Source organism: Camellia sinensis, chromosome 14 (assembly GCF_055761805.1).
Source record: "Camellia sinensis isolate YWXY chromosome 14, ASM5576180v1, whole genome shotgun sequence".
Taxonomy (NCBI): Eukaryota; Viridiplantae; Streptophyta; class Magnoliopsida; order Ericales; family Theaceae; genus Camellia; species Camellia sinensis.
In genome coordinates, this window is record NC_138974.1 from 69,435,253 (window position 1) to 69,458,483 (window position 23,231).

Sequence of the window (23,231 nt, forward strand, 5' to 3'; positions counted from 1 at the left end):
AATGGCGGAGGGAAGTGAGGATCAGGGGGTCACGTGCCTCCCCCCGGGATTTTGGACTTTTTTTTTCTGCAAATATAAAAAAAATATTTTAAATAAAAAAAACTACAAAAATATTATTAAAGTGAAATGTCAATGACATTTTAAAAATTATGAGAACAATTATTATTATTTTAATTAAAAATGAAGAGATTATTATAAATCATATTATTTATAAAAAAAATTATGAAAAATTTTGAATGAAATGTGATGTCATTATCATTGACATACAAGTATAAGTAATCTCACTATAAAGATATGAAATTTATTAGACTGTTAGTTACATTTGACATGTGAAATTCACTCTCTATGTGTTTATTTATAATTAGTTGGGGATATCACATACTAATGATGACGTAGTATTACCATTATATTGAATTTTTAATCCAATTTTGTATAAAAAAATAATTTATCATTATATAATTTATTTTAAGACTTATATCTATATTTTTTTATATTGTCCATGATACACTAGTTATAAATAACATTTATTTTTATTTTTTTTTTTGTTTCTCGAAATCAATCGTAAAAACTTGCGTGAAATATTTTGGTAAAAAATTTCGATATTGTAATTAATAAGTGCCCCCTCTAATTTGATTTTCTGGCTCCGCCACTGTCTAGAAGCGTAAACCTTCAACTATGCAACTGAGGCGGTTTAAAGAGACCAGAGTCGCAAAAACCGCTCAAGTGCAGATCATGTCTAGAGGCAGTACTAGCAAACTTCACGCCTGTCACTTTGCTCGAGCGCGAGAACGCACACTCGAGCAATAAATGCAACCTCTCTATATCTCAGAAACCAAACTGAGGTACTGAATGGTTCATTTCAACAAGTGAGCACTAACTCCATCGCTCGAGCAATCCATGAATATTGACAGGCTAAAATTGTTGATTTTGAAAGCAAACCAAACCAATCAACATTACAACTCAAATGTTTTAGCGGAATTTCCAAATCAAGGAACTTAACAATTTCCCCATTTGGCAATTTCGGACAAAACAATTCTAACACTAGAAATCCTAACAAACACACAATTTACACCCCACACAACCTAACCACTCTATACAACAGTGAAGATCCAACCTGCAAAAACACAATGAGCAACACACAGTATATAGATGGATAGCAATAGACATAAATAAATAATTAGCAAAGTAAAATAATCCAAAAAACACTAAGCATATGCTAACATCTCTCCCCATTTTTGTCCACAAGAGACAAAGGGAGAACAACCAAGAACATGTTCAGAATATAGCGAGTACTAATCCCAAAAACAAATAAACCATGCGAGACAATCCCAAAACCTACAACCATAATAGATAAAAACAAGTCCAAAGACATCTAGAATAGAAATACAAGAACCATGAGAAACCAACAACCAGAGATAAAGAAGAATCACTGATATGGCAGCGGTAAAGGTGGCTGCATCTGGTAATAAGATAGGAGCTAAGAGACCCGATAGGTCACCTGATCAACAGAAGAGGCAATGTGGCCAGTAGTAGACTCCAAAGAGGTAAGACGCCTATCAAATTGCTCCAAAAGAGCATCAAGATGATCAAAGCGCTGATTCATGCCACGTTCAAACTGAAGGATCTGACCACGAATAGAATGAGGATGGGCAGGCACCCCCACACCACTAGCAGCTACATCAAACTCAGCTTTCTCCTTGGCTTGTTCATTACCTTCATGAGAAGAACCCTCACCCCTCACTTGAGCACGACTCTGGGACACAATTTTCTTAGCGAAGGATTTGACGGGATTGGCTCTTTTATGAGAGAAAAAACCATTCTCATCCACGGCTCCACCCATGTCACCACCACCAGCACCCTTGTACATCTTGGCAATTATTGGATTACAAATGCACTCCAACTCCTTCATATTGTACTCAAATTCATCCGCCTCAGCGAGCTGGTTCGCATCCAGCCAGTGAATTGCCTGATCAATTGCATCTTCAATCTTTTTTTTGTCAGCAAAACTAAGCTTTGCGCTAATCTTTTCATCTTTGATCGTGTTTCTCGTGTTGTACGCGTAATTCTCCAATGCATTCTTTGCCTCCACCTTCTTCTTATGCTCCTCATCTTCCGATTTGTACTTCTTAGCCTCTTGCACCATCTTCTCAATCTCCTCATTCGATAGCCGACCTTTGTCTTTGGTGATGGTGATTTTGTTCTTCTTCCCTGTAGTTTTGTCCTCTGCAGAGACATTCAAAATACCATCAGCATCAATGTCAAAACATACATTGATTTTAGGGACACCCTTAGGAGCAGGAAGAATTCCAGTGAGCTCGAATTTTCCCAACAGGTTGTTGTCTTTGGTCTTGGTTCTCTCACCCTCATAGACTTGAATTAACACACCAAGTTGCTCATCAGAGTATGTAGAGAACACTCGTTCTTTCTCGGTTGGAATTTTTGTGTTTCTTGGAATCAAAACAGTCATGACCTCGCCAGTTGTCTGCAAACCAAGGGAAAGAGGGGTGACATCGAGCAACAACAAGTCCTGCACCTTCTGGTTGCCCTCACCGCACAAAATTGCAGCTTGAACCGCAGCACCATAAGCAATTGCCTCATCTGGGTTAATGCTTTTGCAGAGCTCCTTACCATTAAAGAAGTCTTGTAACAACTGCTGAACCTTTGGGATCCTAGTAGAGCCACCAACAAGAACAATGTCGTGGACACTGCTTTTGTTCATCTTCGCATCCCTCAAACACTTTTCCACGGGCTCCATACACTTCCTGAATAAATCCATGTTCATCTCCTCAAACCTAGCTCGAGTAATTGTTGTGTAAAAATCAATACCCTCATATAAAGAATCAATCTCGATTGTAGTTTGCGTAGTTGACGAAAGAGTCCTCTTAGCTCTCTCACAAGCAGTCCTCAACCTCCTCATTGCTCTTGGGTTCCCACTAATATCTTTCTTGTGCTTTCTCTTGAACTGCTGAACAAAGTGCTTCACCATTCTATTATCAAAGTCCTCACCCCCCAAATGTGTGTCACCAGCTGTAGCTTTGACCTCAAAAATACCTTCTTCAATGGTTAGGAGAGAAACATCAAACGTCCCACCACCAAGATCGAAAATCAGCACGTTCTCCTCATCAATGATTTCGGCTTTCTTGTCAAGTCCATAAGCAACAGCCGCTGCAGTTGGTTCATTAATGATGCGCATAACATTAAGACCAGAAATGATACCGGCGTCTTTTGTTGCTTGTCTTTGAGAGTCATTTAAGTAGGCAGGAACAGTAACAACAGCATTTTTTATTGTGGTGCCAAGGTAAGCCTCTGCAATCTCTTTCATCTTTATGAGGACCATGGAAGAGATTTCTTCAGCAGCAAACTGCTTCTCTTCGCCCTTGTATGTGACAACAATCATTGGCTTGTCACCAGGACCAGCTATGACCTTAAAAGGCCACAACTCGATGTCACTCTGCACTGAGGCATCACTGTATCTCCTTCCAATCAAACGCTTTGTATCTGAAAAACCACAAAGTTAAAATCCCAATTAGGATCTGAAGAACAAAGGGAATGCTTCTGACATATGCCCATACACACAAAAACATGTGATTAGTGAAGAGCAGCATTTTTAAAATTTTAGAGGGCATAACAATGTAGAAAACTTTGTTCAACGATTTCAAAAATGGATATAAAGAAATTATATATGAAGCTATACAGCTAATCTGGACTTTTAATAGAAATCATGTTTAATATCATGTTTGCGAATCCTGTAAAGTTTTAGAACTAAAATAAGAATAAAATAAAAATACTTTAAGATTTTAGAAAAAAATGCTTCAAATGAATTCAAAAAATCGATATTATATTAAACAACATAGAAAAGATGTATGTAAAATGAATACCATGGCTTTAAACAAAATTCAGACTCAAAATAACTAGTCTAATTCAAATTGATCAGACTTCATAGTAAAATTCCACCATAATTACAAGATATTAAGACCAAATAGAGAAAGCCCAAATATGCGATTTGGAATAGAATGGCTTTTAATATTAAGCCCAAGTTTGGCATCCTCAAAAAAATTTAAAAAGTCAAAAAGTCACTATCTTATTTAAGTCACATCATCTTATTTAAGTCACATCACCTCTTTATCACATCACTTCAAACCCAACCCATACCCAACCCATATTTCATAAAAAATCAAAAAGTGCACTTATTTAGAACACCCCAAACTGAACAAAATTCCCATATGACACTTTATTTAATTCGTTTTTCTTTCCTTTTTTTTCTTTTTGTAGTTATGTCAAATTTCTTTAAGGCTGGAATCCTAAAAATTGTAAAAGTTGTTCATAAAATACAAAAAAATAAATAAAAAATAAAAAATAAAAAAAACAAAAACAAAAACAAAAACAAAAGGGAAAATTTTGAAAGATTATATATATAATTTGCAGAAAAGCTTATTCATCATTTACGGTTGTCCAATTGCTCAATGACACGCATCAACATTACGGAAAAAAATGCTTTTCGGCGTTTTTTATAAAAATTGTTGGTAACAACTTTAAGAATTCCCTTACATGAAAAGAAACTTCATCCAATTTATCTTTTCAAGTGGGTCTCATTTGTTTAGGGTTTGTTTGGGGTTGGCAATTTTAATCACTTTTAGTTTTTTTTTTTTTTAAGTTAATGCGTTTGAAAAATTGTTAAAAAATATATTTTTTTAAAAACTAAAAAAATTGATGTTATATTTTAAAATTTTTAATTGATGACAAACAATTTAATAATTTTTTAAAATTTTTGAAAAAATTATATAAAAATAAAAAATAAACAAAAAAAAACCCTTACAATTTGACCCCTATGAACAAAGAGAAATTTATTAGAAAGTTTTTTTTCAAATACTTATTTCAATTAATTCATAAAATATTCTTATTTCAATAAGTCTTGTTATTTCAATAAGAAATTCAAAGTATTTTATGAACAATTTTACCCTTGTAAATATTTTTTGAACCCTTATCAACTTGGTGACATCAACATTCACATTAAATAAATTTGACAGTGTGAAATATTTACTATCAATGTGAACATTAACGCACGCTTTATCCTATTATTATTAGGAGTATTTTGATAATTATGTCACCCATAGAACTTATTGAAACATAAGAAAATAATTTGAATTAAGTGGAATATATATGTGTGAAAAGAGATTATGAATAAATGTCCCTATAACAAAATAAACTCTGAAATTTTTGTTTTGTTAATTAAATCCTAATCTTTTGATTTATTTCAATTTAAATCATTTTCCTACTTTGTTTAAATAAAATTGATTAAAAAATAATATTTAGTCATTACACTCAACCAAAAAGAGTGTTTTAGATATTTTATGTGCACTTCAATTGAGTTTAATTACTAAAATACTATTATTTCATTGATTTTACTTGACGAAAATGGACAAATGATTTATATTAAGACAAATTAAATGATTAAGATTTAAATTGATAAAATAAAATTTTCAAAATTTATTATATTATAATAGTCATTATATTTTAAAGTATGACATTAGCAATCTAGAAAGCAATTTGTAATGAAATTACAAATCTAAGGTAGAAGAGTGTAATTTTTCAAATATGAAAAGATCTATATTAAATAAAAATCTCAAGAAATGTAAATATAATTTACCCTTGATTTTTATTTATTATTATTTCAAATGTTCATTTAATTCGTGAGATTAAAAATTGAGACCGAAATAATTATAAAAAAAAAGTCACATCAACTAAGAAACTTCAATTTTGAATCTCACAAAAATGGACGTTTGACATATTGACAAAAAAGTCAATTTTTTATTTTTGAGAAAAAAAAAGTTTGAAAAATTAAAAAGTTATTAATCTATTTGTCAACAGTTAAAAAAATTTAATGTCTATTTGGATAAGACTATTTTAGTAAAAAAAAAAAAAAAAAAACATAAAAATGCACTAAAAAGGTCAAAAAGAATTGAAAAGTTTTAAATTCATACAAAAATGTGAAATTTTTATTTCTTGTCACTCTACTTTCTATGTTTTTTCCGTAAAATATCAAAATGTTCTTCCCACACATAATTTTTTTTTATTACATATTTTAACTAAAAAATTTAAAAGTCACTAAAAAATTTACTTCCTTAAATCAACAATTTTTACACTAAAAAAAATTAATAGTTTTTCAAATACATTATCTTTCAAAGAAAATCAAAAAAATACTAAAAATGCCAACCCCAAACAAACCCTAAATAAATGAGACTTGCTTGAAAAAATAAACCATCGTAACGTTTGATGACATTTCTTTTCAGGTGAAGGAACTTGAAATTGTTGGCATAGAAATTGCATTTTCTATAAAAACACGTAAAAGTAATTTCCCCCTAACGTTGATGGCGTGTCATTTAGGCCCCCATTTATTTTGGGATGTAAAAGGTGGGATGAGATTAGAATGGAGGTGAAACCCACTTAGTATTCTGTTTGTTTGTAAAGTTAGGGACGAAATTGAGATAAAAGAGGAGATTAGGATGGAGGTTGGAAGAGGTGGAGGTGGTATTAAAAAAATAGTCTGTGAGACTAGAAATTTTTTTTTATTATTATTTTTTACATGTTAGGCATTTTTTTTTTTTTTTTGAACATTAATGGTTAACTTTTTATATTTTTTTATTTATTTTATTATTTTATATAAAAATAATTCAACAATTCCTACACTAACAACTATTATCAAAATAAACACAATTTTACTTATTCCCTCACTATGAATCCCCTCCATTCTACTTTTGAAAACAAACGGGACCTTAAGGCTCATTTGGGAATACGGATTAAAAATCAAAAATCAACTTTTAACCCATTTTAAATCACATCACTTCTCATATAAAACAGTAAAAAAAACTTAAAAAGTCATAAAATTAAGTTTTAACCACCTTTTCATAACACCTCTTAGATTGGACAACCGTGAATCAATTATTCATGGCCTAACTTTTCTCATATAATTTGTGCCTTTAATAAAATAAAGTAAAAAAGAAGTTCACTTTTTTGTTTTTTAGAATCAGAGAAAGACCTATAAAGTAAACATAAATAAATAAACTCAAAATTTTAAAAATGTACAGAAAAAACAAAAATGAAACAAAAAAACAAATTTTAATTTTAGCCAAATCAATAACGGACAGTAACTTAGAGGTGTTCTCGTCGTTACATAGATGATTTAAAGTATGATTTTTTTTAAAAAAAATTCATATAGGTGTTGGGAAGATAATAAGTTGGATCACAGTCGCTCTAGTGACTAGAACACTAAGTTAGATTATCCTTTTCAGATGTACCAAAAAAAACTAAGTTAGATTACAGTCGCTCGCTCCAGTGACTCGAACGCTAAACCTCATACTGAATCAACTTATATTAGAAGGGAAAAAATGAACTTGGAGCCCTTTGAGAGCCTTAATAATTTACACACTATTAAGTAATTCACACATTATTAAGTAATTCACACAACTTGCTCGTAATAAAAACGTGTAAACAGTTACATGCAGCGACATTAGTGGAAAGATTGGTGCGGAATTGAAGAAGAAAATTGAAGAAATAACCACAGTATATGCATCGAGACGTCAAATATATACGGAATTGATCATCAACTAGTAAATCTGTGAGCATATAGTACAAATATTCATGTAAAAAAAAGTCAATTTAAACAAGAAAATTGAAGAGCTTAGAACTTACCAAAGACAGTGTTGGTAGGGTTCATGGCAACCTGATTCTTGGCAGCATCGCCGATCAAACGCTCTGTATCAGTGAAAGCAACATAAGACGGCGTCGTCCTGTTTCCTTGATCATTTGCTATGATTTCAACATGATCGTGTTGCCAAACTCCCACACATGAGTAAGTCGTTCCGAGATCGATTCCGATCGCCGGTCCTTCACCTTTTCCCACCATCTTTCCCGCGAACCAAACAGAAAAATCACAAAACTACAAAAATTGACGAAGAAAAAGGAAGTCAGCGAGAGAGAGAGACTTAGAAAGCAGAGGAGGCCGTGTGGAAAAGAAGCACTTTATAGAGGAAAAGCTCAAATTCAAGAATGTTCAAGTCTTGGTGTCATAACCGTCCGATTAAAAATTTTGGACGGTGTCGGTAAGAGATACTTTCCATGATTTTATTGTTGTTGATGGGTGATTATTCAGTACTTCCGGAGTACGGACACGTGGTTCTTCATAAGTTTATGATTAGTGAAAAGACACAAAGGCCCACGATTTATGTTGGGAATGGAAGAACAACATAAGACTAACTAATTGGTGATTGATTTAAAATATAGACACGTGATATTATGAGAGTATTGAATAATTTCCCGTTGTTGATTAGTCTAATTGGCGCCGTACCTCTAACTGGGTCCACCCATCCATGAAAATAATTTTCAACCATTATATTAGAATCTTATTAGCCATCCAAAATCAAAACCGGTAACGGTGACATTGGTCAAGTGTCTCATTCAATAATTGATTTTTTTTCTCTTACTATTTATCTTCTCAACAATTGATTTTTTTCTCTTACTATTTATCTTCTCTCATTCATTCATTCTCTGTCTCTTTCTGGTTAAAAAATAATTTTTTTACTTTCTTTTAATTTTTTTTTAAAAATATATAAAAAAATAAAGAAATGATATTATTTTAAAAAATTAAAAAAAAAACTTTCTGTCACTTTTTTTTAATCTCGTCTTTCTTCTTCGTATTCTCTGACAAACTATTGTTTTAATCTCTTTTTTTTTCTCCTTCTCCGACACACAATAGATTTTGGCTTTTTTTTTTTAAGCTCCTTCCTCCTCTCCGACAACACCATGGATTCTGACAAATTATTTTTTTAATCTCTTTTTTTCTTTTCCTTCTCTTTTTCCTTCTCCGACAACACTATGAATTTCGACAAACTTTTTTTTTATAATCTTTTTATTTTTGCTGAAGGCATCATTAAAGACATTGAAACCATCTTAACAAAAACCCTTCAATTAGCTGAAGACTGAAAATTAAAAATTGAAAGAGGAAAATGACGGAATAGGTTAATAGATTTTTTAAGGAAAAATATTTGAAACTAGGGAAATCTGTATTTTCATGGTGCTCAAAAATCACAATCTTTTTTCTCAATCACACCCAAATTCTCAATTATATCCTTCCCTAATTCTTCTATCTCTCTCAGCATTTCCTCTCTGTATTGAAACTTTTGCCCTAGTTTGTTACAAAAGGTTCCATTTCTATGCATCAATGGAAATTGCATATCTGAGGTTGGGGCAATGATAGCGTAGAGGTGGCTGGAGCATAGTTAAAATGTTTAATGATTCATTCTCCTCCTGGTCATCTTGGGTTGTGGCAGATCCTCAATTCCCTTTCAAGGTTCTAATGGAGAAGTTGATGGATGTGAATGCAATTGCTCTTGGAGACATGTGTTCTCTGTTTGTTGGTCCATTGTCAATTTCTTTCTTATGTATTTCTTGTAAGGCTATTCAAGGATCTGAAATAACCGATCCACCCGGTCGATTCGGGCCAATCCAAAGCCCAACGGTTGATTTCGATAGCTTAAATGGCCGGCAATGGTTCCATAGTCTTCAAAAAATTCAATTGGTCGGTCGACATCGGTATGTGAATTAGTTGATTCATCAAAATCGAACCGATCGAAATTTATGCATTAATATTCTACTTGTCCTTCATCTATTAGATATTCAGATTAAGTGGTTGTTTAGAAAGTATTAAATAAATATATTTTTTTAATTTTTATAAAAAATATGCAAAAAAATAAAAAAATAATATGACTTAAAAAAATTAAAAAATTAAAAAAATGTTATATCAACCCTTTCCAAACAATCCTTAAATAATAAAGTTTAAGTACATCACCCTAACAAAAAGTAATAAAAAATTAAATAATTTAGTGACCAGTCACTATTAAATTTAAAGTTCAAATTACAGAGATAAGCGTAAACTATTCCCCTTCTCCTACTTTTGTCATTTTTCAAGGAATAGCACAAAGATTTGACATCGATCTTCTCTCTCTTCTCAATTTCTTCATCTCTCGTTATTTATATATATATTAGGGTTGAAAAAATAATCACTAAAATCGATTTGACTATTGTATCAAATTGAACGAATTGAGATTTTTTTCAGTCACTCTCTACTGCTCTCTTTTTTTACAATGGTCTAGATTCACTCAAAAGATGGTTTAACGGTCCAGATTACTGTATTAAAAAATAAAAAATTAAATTAACTTTTTTAATAAAGTAATCTGAATCGTTAGATCTTCTTTAGAGTGATCTGGACCGTTGCAAGGAGGGAGGCTGGAGGGGTAGCTGAAGAGGATCTCAATTCAAATTGAACCGCCAATTTATGATCTGTTTGTTCCTCCTCATTTTAATCAGTCAGTATGATCTTTAAAAAATTTCAATTTACATTTAACACCGAACCGCACTGAAGATAAACTTCCATCTTAACTGTTCACGTGACTTAATCTTAGCATCCCACTAATATAATAAAATAACAAAAACTTTTTGCCTTCTCTCATTTTTTCTCACACGCCACACTACACGGTGAAAACACTTGTCTTTCATGATTCTCTCTCTATCTCTCTTTCTTTTTGTCTTCCACTTCAAAGACTTTGAGATTTTTTACTAAGGGCTCGTTTGAGAATAAATTATTTTAATAATTTTTTGACTTTTTATAGAGAGAGAGTGATATGAAAACTTATAGTAACTTTTTGACTTTTTGACTAAAATATATAGTTGGCAACACTCTCATCCATGTCATATAATTCACCACCACTATCATCCATTACTTAGTTGAAATCTTGAAGCAAAATCTCGATAACACAAGGTAAATTTCATCACTAATTTTTTTATTTTGAAAATTCTATTTTTTTTTATTTTTTGAACGAATCCTATTTTTTTTATTAAAAAAACACTATTTTTGACACAAATCTCAAATTTTTTGAACACTTTTTAAAACCCTTTTGATTTCTATTTTAGATTTTGGTCATGCTCTATATATTTTTCTTATTTTATTTTTTAAAACATTAAAATCCTTTTGAAAACATCATGATGTTTTGAAAAGGTTCTTAATGTTTTGTTAGAATAATTTTCTGTGTAAAATATAAAAAATAGAAATAAATCAAACAAATAAAATAAATTTGCTTACAAAATTTATTTACCGAAACAAATTAACAACAACCACTACAAGAAAAAGTACCTTTGGCGACTAAATTTTTCGTCGCCAAAAGTCCGTTTTTAGTCGCTAAAAGTCGACTTTTTACTTTCTCTGACTAATTTTTTTAGTCACTGGTTTTGTCGCGTATAGATGGTCGGCAGAGGTATTGGCGACTAAAACTTTTTTAGTCGCCAAAAAGTAAATCCTTAATTCCCTTTCGAGGTTCTAATGGAGAAGTTGATGGATGTAAGCGCATGTACTCTTGGAGACATGTGTTCTCTGTTTGTTGGTCCATTGTCAATTTCTTTCTTATGTATTTCTTGTAAGGCTATTCAAGGGTATGAAATAACCAACCCAACCAGTCGATCCAAAGCCCAACAGTCGATTTGGATAGCTTAAACGGTCGGCAGTGGTTCCATAGTCTTCAAAAAATTCGATTGGTCGGTCAACATCGGTATTAGTTGATCCATCGAAACCGAACCAACTGAAATTTATGCACTAATGTTCTACTTGTCCTTCATCTATTAGATATTCAAATTAAGTAGTTGTTTGGAAAGTGTTAAAATATATTTTTTGAATTTTTATAAAAAGATGTGTAAAAAAATAAAAACATAATATAACTCAAAAAAATAAAAAAATATATGCTATATTAACACTTTCTAAACAATCCTTAAATAATAAAGTTAAAGTACATCTTTCCAACAAAAAAGTAATACAAAATTAAATAAATTAGTCACTTGTCACTATTAAATTTAAAGTTCAAATTATAGAGATAAGTGTCAACTATTTCACTTCTCCTACTTTTGTCGTTTTCAAGGAATAGCACAAAGATTTGACATCTATCATTTTCAAGGAATAACACAAAGATTCCACATCTATCATCAGTGAAGTCTCTCTATCTCTTCTAAATTTCTTCACCTCTCATTATTTATATGTATTTAGGGGTGAAAAAATAATCGTTAAAACCGAATTGACTATTGTACCAAATCAAACCACCAATTTATGATCTGTTTGTTCCTCCTTATTTCGGTCGGTCAGTATGATTTTTAAAAATTTTCAATTTTCATTTAACATCGAATCGCACCGAAGATAAACTTCCACCTTAACTGTTCACGTGGCTTAATCTTAGCGTCCCACTAATATAACAAAATAACAAAAAAAATTTGCCTTCGCTCATTTTTTCTCACACGCCACACCACACAGAGAAAACACTTGTCTTTCCTGATTCTCTCTCTATCTCTCTTTCTTTTTGTCTTCCACTTCAAAGACTTGGAGATTTTTTACTAACGGCTCGTTTGGGAATAAATTATTTTAGTAATTTTTGACTTTTTATGAAAAGATGTACAAAAAAATAGAGAGAGTGATGTAACAACTTATAGTGACTTTTTGACTAAAATATATAGTTGGCAAACAAGGCGTAAAGGTGAAATCACTCTCATCCATGTCATATGATTCACCACCACTGTCATCCATTACTTAGTTGAAATCTTGAAGCAAAGTCTTGGTAACACCAGGTAAATTTCATCACTAATTTTTTTTATTTTGAAAATTCTATTTTTTTCTTTTTTTGAACGAATCCCATTTTTTTAATTTAAAAAAAAAAAACCCTATTTTTGACACAAATCTCAAATTTTTTGAATACTTTTTAAAACCCTTTTGATTTCTATTTTAGATTTTGGTCATACTCTATATATTTTTCTTATTTTATTTTTTAAAACATTAAAATCCTTTTGAAAACATCATGATGTTTTGAAAAGGTTCTTAATGTTTTGTTGGAATAATCTTCTGTGTACAATATAAAAAATAGAAATAAATCAAACAAATAAATTAATATGCTTACAAAATTTATTTACCGAAACAAATTAACAATAACAATCAAGTCAAGTGTGTAACACTCTGTCCTAAAGACAAATTCGTCACCACACAGGTGCTCACGGATTAATGACGTCTATCTCCCAAGATATAATGATCAAGAACGCAGATTGTAATATCACAACAAACAATATGTCCAGTGAATCAGAATCTATGTTCTATACTCTCTTAAATCCCTCTAAAAAACTAATATGGAGAATAATGCTAGAGAGAAAGAAAAATGACAAGGAATTGAATGAATAATTCTGGAACTGCGTTGCCTTTTTATAGGCTGTTGGGAACCTATTGGTTTGAATATGAACAAAAACACAGAGGAGAAGAAAATCTAGAGGGAAATTCAAATTTTAATTAATTAATCTAAAAGAAAATAATTAAATAAATTTTCTAACCCAACTCTCAACCTAATCTGCTCGCACCCACGGCCTAGCCCATATCAGAACGGGCGGGTGTGATGGTCACCATTTACAATTAGCTTTGTTTAGGTCCTCACCCTCTACAAAACTTGGATGCTCTAAGGGCCCAAGTTAGACTGTATAAGTCATTTCAAGTTCCTTCTTCTCTCTTATGTGAGACAAGGGAATAATAATAAATGTAGAAATCCACCAACATAAGTCATTTCCAATGGCTTCCTTTGTCATTGATTTCTCATTCACCTGTAAATGATTTTCACCAGCCAAATACATAATATTTATATCCATATAGCAATAAACAACTTTGCCTCTTGGATCGACCAAAAATAATAAGTGGTTCCCACTTAATTTCGGCTCCAAAATTAGCAAAAACTAATGGTTATTAAATCATTTTCCCTACTCACTCATCATGAGAAGCTAAACTCATAGGTCATATTTGTTTGGACGGATTGAATAAGAGGGGATTGTAATTCATTAGACTATTAATTCTAAGATGTATAGTCCTTGTACTATTTGGTTGGAAATGATACGTATTCTATATTTATTGTATCATGGGATTAGATGTTTGGATAAGACTATTTTGTTGAATCTAACGTTTGATTGAAATATTATGAAAAGTGATAAATGCTCAATAGAAGATATTGCCATTTTCAATTGTTTATTAAGTAATAGCAATACTAAATCTGTCTTTAATATTGTAAATTTTTTTGGTTAGATTAAATAAAATTTTATTTTATTTTATTTTTTGAAAATTAAATAAATTTATTTTCTTTAAATTAAATAAATAAAAACATCAACAAAAATTTATGTTATTTTTAAAATAAATTTATTTTTTTAAATAATAAAAATTAAATAAAATATCAACAAAATTTTAAATAAAACATCTATAAAAATTTATTTAAAAAATTAAATAAATAAACATCAATAAAAATTAAATTAAATTATTTTATTTTAGTTTTTAATTTTGATTTTTATATTTTATTTTATTTTACTAAATACAATATATAATGAAATCAAATACTTGAAGGGCAAATGTGTCATTTTACAATTTACTCCCATGGGATTCCAAAACCACCATTTATATCTCACATCCCACATGATACAATAGTTTAACATATATGAGATTCATAATCCGTTGGAACTCCTAATTCCTGACTAAACAATGGATTCCATGGTGAATTAGACATGGGTGATTTTGTTTGCACCCAAATAACAACTCAATACACCCAATTAAAATTTTAAAATTTTAATTCCTATTATATTATAATGTAAATTTACTAATAAGGACAATACACATTAAATTCTAAAATAAAATATTATTTTTTCTGATAATACACCCTAATTACTTATTTTTTATATTTAAAAATGTCTTCATCTTCTTCCTTAAGTTTCAGTTATTTTCTCTTGATTTTCTTCTCAAAACTCCAATCCATTTTACCAAAACTCACAATTATCATCAACATCATTAGTGCGTTTGTTTTGGTTTTCATAATCAATTTTGAAAGATAACTTTTTAAAAGTAGTTGAAAAAATTTAAAAATTTATTTGATTGTATATTTTGAAAATAATTTTTAGAAATTTAAAAATTCAAAACTTGTTTGGTTTTGAGTTTTTTATTTCTCATGTTTTGTTATCTTTAGTGAACTTTTTCTTTTCTTTTTTTTTTTGTATTTTTGTCAATTTTTTTGGATAAATTACAAATACACCCCCTTGAGATTTGATTGAAATACGAATCGCTCCATGTAGTTTTAGAAATTACATTCCATCCTTTGAGGTTTTTAATTTCATAACAAATTGTCTATTTTATTAACAAATCATCAAGTCAATTAACAGCTTTTGATGATGTTAGAAATATATTTCAATTAATAATTTTGGTAATTTTATTATTGTATAGGAGAGTAATTATAATTTTTTTTTATTTAATTCTATTAAATAAAAAATTCAAACAAAAGGGTATTTATAATTTTTCAAATTACAAGGAATAATTTATATTTTAAACAAATCTCAAAAACTGTATTTGTAATTTATTAGTTTTCTTTTCAGATGCACTGGTCTAAATTAATGAAGCATACAAGTCTCAAGAACAATTTATCCACTTTCAAGCCCTTCACTCAGATTTTGAAGTGGATCGACCAAATTGTAAACCATAGCCCCAAAATTCCTATCACCTGTTATCCAAAAAAATGATCAGTCAACCATAGCATACAGTAACATCATTTGAGCGTAAACTTTTCAAAAAAGGACTACAAAGAAGAAAAAAAACAAGTAAAAAAGCACAGCCCATAAAGGTAAATGGGTTTTGAATGTCTTTCATTGATTGTAAATGTGATTGCATTGGGGTTGTGTGAATATACAAAGATTATAGATAAAAGAAAAACAAAAGAGAGTTAAATTGACCTTGATCGATTGGATTGGAGACGAAATCAGAGGGTGGAGATTGTAGATTGGTCGGTAATGGAGATAGATTTGTTTTGGTTTATTATTTAGATATATCACAAATTATGATTTTACCTCTAAGATAAATTTATGATATTTATATATATAAAAAAAAATATAAGTTAAATTATGGGTGAAGCACCAATTAGTCTTAAAATATGATCTTGTGATCTGTTTAGTCCTCTTTTTTTTTCTTATGAACCCAAATGTCTCATTAAAGGGGAAATTACATAAAAGGGTAGTCACTTACATGTTTGAGTTTAATTTTTTAGGGATAAAAGTGAGTTTCTCAAAATATAAAATTACACATTTAGGTAATTTGCACTATAGAAGTTTTGGATTTTCCCTCATTCTATAATAGATCCCACATTACGAACAAAAACGCAACAGTTTAATGTAATACTTCAATATAACACATTAAAAAACTCATTGGTATACTTTTTCTAAACATAACAACGTAACACTCAAAAAAACAAAAAAAAAATCTTTGGTGTACTTTTCCCAAACGTAATGCTCTAATGTAACACACACAAAAAAAAAAATCTTTAATGTATTTTTCCCAAACGTAACACTAGAAACAGTGTAATCCCAAACGTAACACTTCAATGTAACATACTCCAATATAATACACAAAAACGCTAAAAAAAAAAAAAAATTGTGTACTTTTTCCAACCGTAACACTCACAGTTTGAAATTATACATTTACTTAAAACCTATTAAGAATATTTGTACTCATTTTAGAATGGTTTGAAAAATTTCACATCCTTTCTTTTTTAATGTTACATTAGAGTGTTACCACTACAATATATAAGAATTTTAGAGATTAAATATTTTGGTATCTAAAAGTGAAAATTCTGTTGCAAAAGATATTTAGGGACCAACTTCTATCATCGTGAGGATAGTCGCTAAAAGGTCGTCCCGAAAAATAAAAAATAAGGCTTTTAGTGACAATTTTGAAAATGTCACTAATAAATAGACTTTTAAGAACAAAATAATTTGATCTCAAAATGGTTTATTTTTTGAGACAAAAAATTTGGTCTCAAATAGATAATAATTCATCACTAATGTCCAATTTTCGTTGCTAAAAATATAATAATGACATTTTTCGCAACAAAAATATTTATTCCCTAAATTTTGGTCCCCAAAACCTTTAATTTTTTGTAGTGTACGTTTAGGAAAAGTACACTAAGAATTTTTTTTTTTTTGGTTACATTAGAACATTACGTTTGGAAAAAGTATACCAAAGAGTTTTTTTGTGTGTGTATATTAAAGTGTTACATTAAGAAAATTTTTTGGAATGTTATCTTAAAGTGGGTCGATTTGAGGAAAATGTGTGCATGCTGAAGGAAGTTTTTGCGACTTTGTGTCACACATTAGTAACTAATTTTGGGTTACAAGAACTGCAACGTCCACATGGCTTAGCTGTTGAAGAGTGTTGAGAGAGTTTCAAAATAGGGCAATTCAATAACGATTCCAACATTCGAAGGAGACTGTGTCCTGATACTTGCATAATGTATTAACGGTGATGAAGGAGTTCACTATTGTACATTGCAGGCCTACATATAGTCAGCATCATATACGTCCATACATGCAGTCTAAACGGAAATACCTACCATTTAAGGTACTATTGTAACACCTTACTCAGTCAAGTATGTTCGCCTTCTTATTATTATATTTTATTGGACATAACGTATGAAAATAACCATTACATGTACCCCAACGAGTAACAAAATAATTAGGTTGTTGGTAGGACTATATCGAAGATATGGACGGGACACATGTTAGTGCACGGGTTATGGGGCCAGATGCCGCAACATATTTTGGTCGGAAATACTGTCACACGCAAAATATCATGGCCGCGTGCGATTTTGACATATGTTTCATCTTCATATCGCTTGGATGAGAAGGAAGTATGCACGATAGTCGCATCTTCAATGAGATACTAACAAATGACAATGTCTCTGTAGACACCCTATTTTTGACCGTCCTCAAGACTTGGACGTCATCGTTTGAACACTCGATGATCATCCATGTTCGTGTTCGTCTTAAGTTCTCGGAGGTTTCGGCCGCGCGCCTTGCCTCAAGACCTCTCGACTTGTTTGTTTTGTGTTTGGTTTTGCACCAAACACTTGTTGTTTTGCTTCTGAGAGTGGGAAATAGCTTGTTGGCCATCCCCACACCTCACCGGCCATGACTTGAGGCCACCGGCCCTGTTTTCTTGCTACCGGCCAAAGGTGTTGGTTGGTCGGCCGGCCATTGTTTTAATCAATCGGCCACTTTTTCTGACCGAGACCTTTTCTTGGGGAGGTTTGAACCTTTTAAACCTTTGTTTTAGCTTCTTGAGGAAGCTTGAACCTTTTGAACCCTTGATTTTAGCTTCTTAAGGAAGTTTGAACCTTTTGAACCCTTGGTTTTGGCTTCTTGAGGAAGCTTGAACCTTTTGAACCTTTGTTCTAGCTTCTCCAAGAAGCTTGAACCTTTGTAGCTTCTCCAAGAAGCTTGAACCCTTTGTCTAGCTTCTCTAAGAAGCTTGGCCCCTTTGCTCCAAGCTTCTAAGAGAAGCTTGACCCTTTCTTAGCTTCTTGCGGAAGCTTGACCCCTTTGCCTAGCTTCTCCAAGAAGCTTGGCCCTTTTGCACCAAGCTTCTAAGAGAAGCTTGCACCCTTGTTCCTTTATAAAAGAAGAGCTCCTCTTCCATTACAAGGGTTCCAAGAAATTTGTCTTAGGCAAAAACCATACACTTCCCTCCATATCTCTACATTCCAAGCTCCAAAGTCCATAGTTCTTGGCCCCTTTGCACCACAACTCCTAAGCACACACCTCCACCACTCATCTAAGGTTCTTGGAGGGTCTTGTGGAGACTCAAGACTTGGTTTTGACTCAGAAAAACCTGCTGGAGTGCTGATTTTGAAGAAGGTCTTCAAGGGTGAGTTTTTCCCTCTTTTATTCCCCGTTTTTGCACAAGTTTTTAGCCTATCTTGCACACTGTTTTGAGCTTAGTGTATAATTGATAAAAGCTCTATTTTTTCATGCTTTTGAAGTTTGTTTAAGACCACTTTTGTGTTTGGGATTGTTTACCCCCTCTTAGGCCTTGTTTCGCCCCCATTTTGTGCTATTTTGGTGAGTTCTGGGACCACATTGTTTGGGCCTAAGAAGTGGTGAGGATGGTGGTTTAAGGTCCTAAGAAGGAGAGGGCCATCCCCTCTCCTTGTTGCCTTCAATATTGGCCATTTTTGCCTCATGTGTGAGCATCATTCTTAAGTTCATGTTGACCATGTCTTAGTAGGTATTTGGTAGTATTTTGCCATGTTTTACCTCTGTTTTAAGTTGGCTTAGACACACCATACTTGCCTTGCATACATGTCTTATAATGCCATGATTTGCCTTAACATGTACATAGCATTTAGACTACCATACTCATGTGTTTTGGCCTAACTTTGTGAAGCTTTTATACTTGTTTTAGTGTGCTTGAGATCTGTTTTTGGTCATTTGGGTCATCCATGTTTTGCTTTGTATAGCTACCATGTAATCCCTCTTGTAGGCCTTAAGTATCGGACCCTCTAACATGCTATTCTTGCATCATTTCAGTGGCTTAGAACCACTTATAGCATCATTTCAGTTCTCATGGTATACTTGTATGCTTGCATTTGATGTCCCTTTAATGCTTTATAAGGTTGTCATCTTATGCTCCATGTTTGGCCTTTTTTGTATGCTTGCATGTTTAAACCATTTAGACGCCATCTAGGTGTGTCTTTGGTCTTGTTTAGACTTGCATTGGGGCTGTTTGGAGTCCCCTTGGCCCTTTGAGGCTTGGTTGGCATGGCCATGGTTTGAGCCCTTTGGTTGGCCTCAAGCTTTGGGCTTGTTAGCATGCTTTGATTGCTTGGTTTAGGTTGGTTTGGCACCATCCTCATGTGATTTTCAGAGCTTATATTGCTTGCCATATGTCCATGTTTAGCCTCTTTTAAGTGTGCTTAGAAGTTGCTCTTTGATGCCTAAGTGATGGACCATGTTTGCATGCATGCTTGTATGTACATTTGGCCCCCATTTCCTTAGCATTGGCCACTGTTTTGGGCCTAGTTGAGGGCTGCCCAAATTGGTTTAAGTCCACCCTTTATGTGTTGTTGCATGATTGAATGAAGTCACATGCTTGCTTGCATACTTGACCATCCACATTGCATCTCGCATACTTGTCATTAGCATGATTGTCACATGTCTTATATGTTTGTTTGCATTGCCATGTTGCATACTTAGTTCGCATGCATAGGTTGCATTGCATTGGCATGCATGCTTTGCCTCTTGTATGATAGAGGTTGAGCTCATTGTTTGTTATGTGCATTTCATTCTACATTGAAAATGTATACTTGGTTTCTTGGGTCATCACGCATTGAAATGCGCAATTGGTGGTTCGAGAATCGAGTATCATACCCCTTTGAGTCATGAACATGATAAGGAGAGTGGTTGGTGCAAACATTGCTTGAAATGCATTGCCATGCCATGTTTTGCCCTCTGCTGCTGTCAAAACAGGTTTCTGCAGACAAAGATGGCCGGTCGACTACATAGAGTGCCGATCGACCAAAGGTTTGTGGCTGATAGCTCAACCAATGGTCGATGACCACTTCCCCATGGCCGGTGATGATTCCCCTTGGCCGGTGGTGTTCCACAGTGTCCAAAGAGTGCTCCCTAGGACTCTTGCAATTTTCAGAGAAGCAGAGCAGGGAAAACAGAGGCAACTTGTGCATGGCGACGGGTTTTCGAGCAAATCCGAGCATGCATGCATTGGACCCTCTTCTCGAGGCGTTTCATCGCTTTCTTTACTTAATTGATTTGTTAATTAATTAGGTGGTCTGTAATATTTAATTAGCTTATAGGTTAATTAAATTGTATTATTCTTTTGGTCCCTCTGAGCAAGGGCAAATTTGTAATAAGTGTGGGTGCATGTGTGCATGTCTTCCAACCCCCACTTCTTTCTCCCTTTTTACTTACCTGCTTTCAATGGTTAGTATTAGGGCATATTTAAATTAGCATACCTTATGCTATGTATGCGTGCATTCATATATTTGTCTTGCATGCACCGGGCTTGGCGCATCATGCTAACCGCATAGTATTTCAATTTCAAACTTGAATACGTGCATCGAGTTGTTGCATTTCACATGCCATCCTTAGATTAGCCGAGCCTGTTCTAATGATATTTTGTATGCGATGCATTAGCCACTTTAACATGAACTAGGATCATGCATGATTACTAACTAGTTCATTATTTTGGCACGGAGTACGATGTAAGTATTTATGCTTTAGCATCTCGCATGAGTGTGAATGTTAACATGACAGCATGCTTACCATATGGCTATGTGCTTATGTGATATTGCTGCTTGAATGCCTGTGGGTGAAGGTTTGATTGTTTGAGTTGGAACAACTCGTTGAAATCCGTGTTTTAGCCTACTTACGAGTAGTAAATTTCAAACCATTTCCCAAACAAACGGATATGCAATGTTTTGTTCCAAATTAGGCGATCTAGTCTATACTTTTGTGTTGTGCGCATCACAAAGTAAGATTAGGCTAATAATCGGATTAAGAATGCATAATGTTTTCAAAACTAGATATCATGGTCAGTAGAGGCCGATCTTTGGATCGGGCGAGAGGGGGTGCTCATAGTTGACCTTCCCCAATCGTACCCAAGTTCCCGAGCCGAGGCAACTTTGGTGATGACGGACATGTGGCCTTTGGCAACGAGTCAGGGTTTCCTAAATTCCCTCAAAATAAATATTTAGGTGGCGACTCTGTATCTGGCAAAGCAGTCCATGTTTGGCACTTCTTTCTAAAAATCTGTTTTCCAAAACGATTTGTCGGATTTGGACTCTTTGGTTCAGATTTAGAACCGTGACGATTTGAGTCCTGAACCGTAGTGAGCCTAAAACGAACGAAACGGGAGATTCCCTCCCGGGACGTTCGGGGACGTCTACAGTCTCATTTCCACATCTTGAAGAAGTTAACACATTGAATTGAATTGAAAATATTTGGGTACTGTCCCCAGGCAAATATTATCTTGTCAATGCTGGCTATCTGAACCGTGTAGGTTATCTAGCACCTTTCAGAGGCAGTCGTTATCACTAATAACAATTCCGCGCTAGTGAATGGTATAGGACAACAAACACCCCCAGGGAATTATTTAACAAAGTTCACTTGTCGTTACGCAGGGTGGTGAAACGCACATTCGACGCTTGAAAAAATCGATGAGGGTTTATTAGAGATATGCCTCAGTATGATTTTGCAAATATCCAAGTGTAGTTAGTAGGTGCGTCAATGCCATTACATAATTATATACGTCAAAATACAGACAATCCAACAAATGTTAATCCTATCTTGAATGAGAAAGAGACTACGGCAATAGTAAATGCCATACTAGAAGTTGAACATGACGAGAATAGTTTAATGGTTAGGGATGAGGACCCGCATATGGCATTGGTGCGACTTCACATACGGGACAAGTTAGTGTACATGCGTAATAACGGAGTGCTAGAAAATATATAATAGTCCACCTAATATTTGTAAGCTGGTAACATTGGTATCCCACGACAAAGAGACTATATGTAAGTATGTTATCTTGTACAATATGCATGTGTTTCCACGAGAAATAATCCCTTTCAATTGTTTATGTCAACAATTTTGTAAAATTATTAGGTTGGTGAAGGACAAATTTTCCAACAAACAGTTACAATCAATGACATGAATATTTTCAGATATTTGCTTTCTTGTTAAAAAAAAAAACAAATCAAACCGAAAATATCATTTTTCACGTCATTTAAAAAAAAAACATAAAAACACCTTTTCCAAAAACAAATCACAAATTAAAAAAAAATTGAAATTATCATTTTCCACATCATTTACAAAAATAAAAATAAAAAAGCCTTTTCCAAAAAAATAAAAATAAAAAAGCTTTTTCCAAAAAAATAAAAATAAAAATAAAAATAAAAATAAAAATAAAAATAAAAACAAAAAAAAAAAGACATAAAATAAAACCAGAATTAACATTTTTCACGTCATTTAAAATAAAAAACATGAGGAAGCCTTTTCTCAAAAAAAAAAAAAAAAATCAAACAAAACAAAACCAAATAATAAAAATAATAATAAGACAACAAAATAAAATCGACACACGTCATTTAAAAAAATGAAAAATCCTTTTCCAAAAAAAAAAAACTACAAATTAAAACAGAAATTTTCATTTTCAACGTCATTTAAAAATAAAAATAAAAACATAAAAAGGCCTTTTCCACAAAAAAATTAAATAAATAAAAATTTCTCGATTGACGTGTCAACAATCACGTGCACCGCCCAGCAGAAACTAATCTTTCACCAAGGGCAGTTTGGCA

General features: G+C 32.5%; 1 protein-coding gene across 1 annotated transcript; it reads right to left on the reverse strand.

The window, feature by feature from the left end:
* Window positions 1-1,168: 1,168 nt before the first annotated feature.
* Window positions 1,169-8,093, reverse strand: LOC114277575 (heat shock cognate 70 kDa protein 2-like). The gene is made up of 2 exons (XM_082906576.1): window positions 7,690-8,093; window positions 1,169-3,498 (listed from the first exon to the last, which is right to left on the reverse strand). The coding sequence occupies exons 1-2, from the start codon at window positions 7,901-7,903 to the stop codon at window positions 1,478-1,480; spliced, it is 2,235 nt and encodes a 744-aa protein (XP_082762702.1). The 5' UTR covers window positions 7,904-8,093; the 3' UTR covers window positions 1,169-1,477.
* Window positions 8,094-23,231: the final 15,138 nt, after the last annotated feature.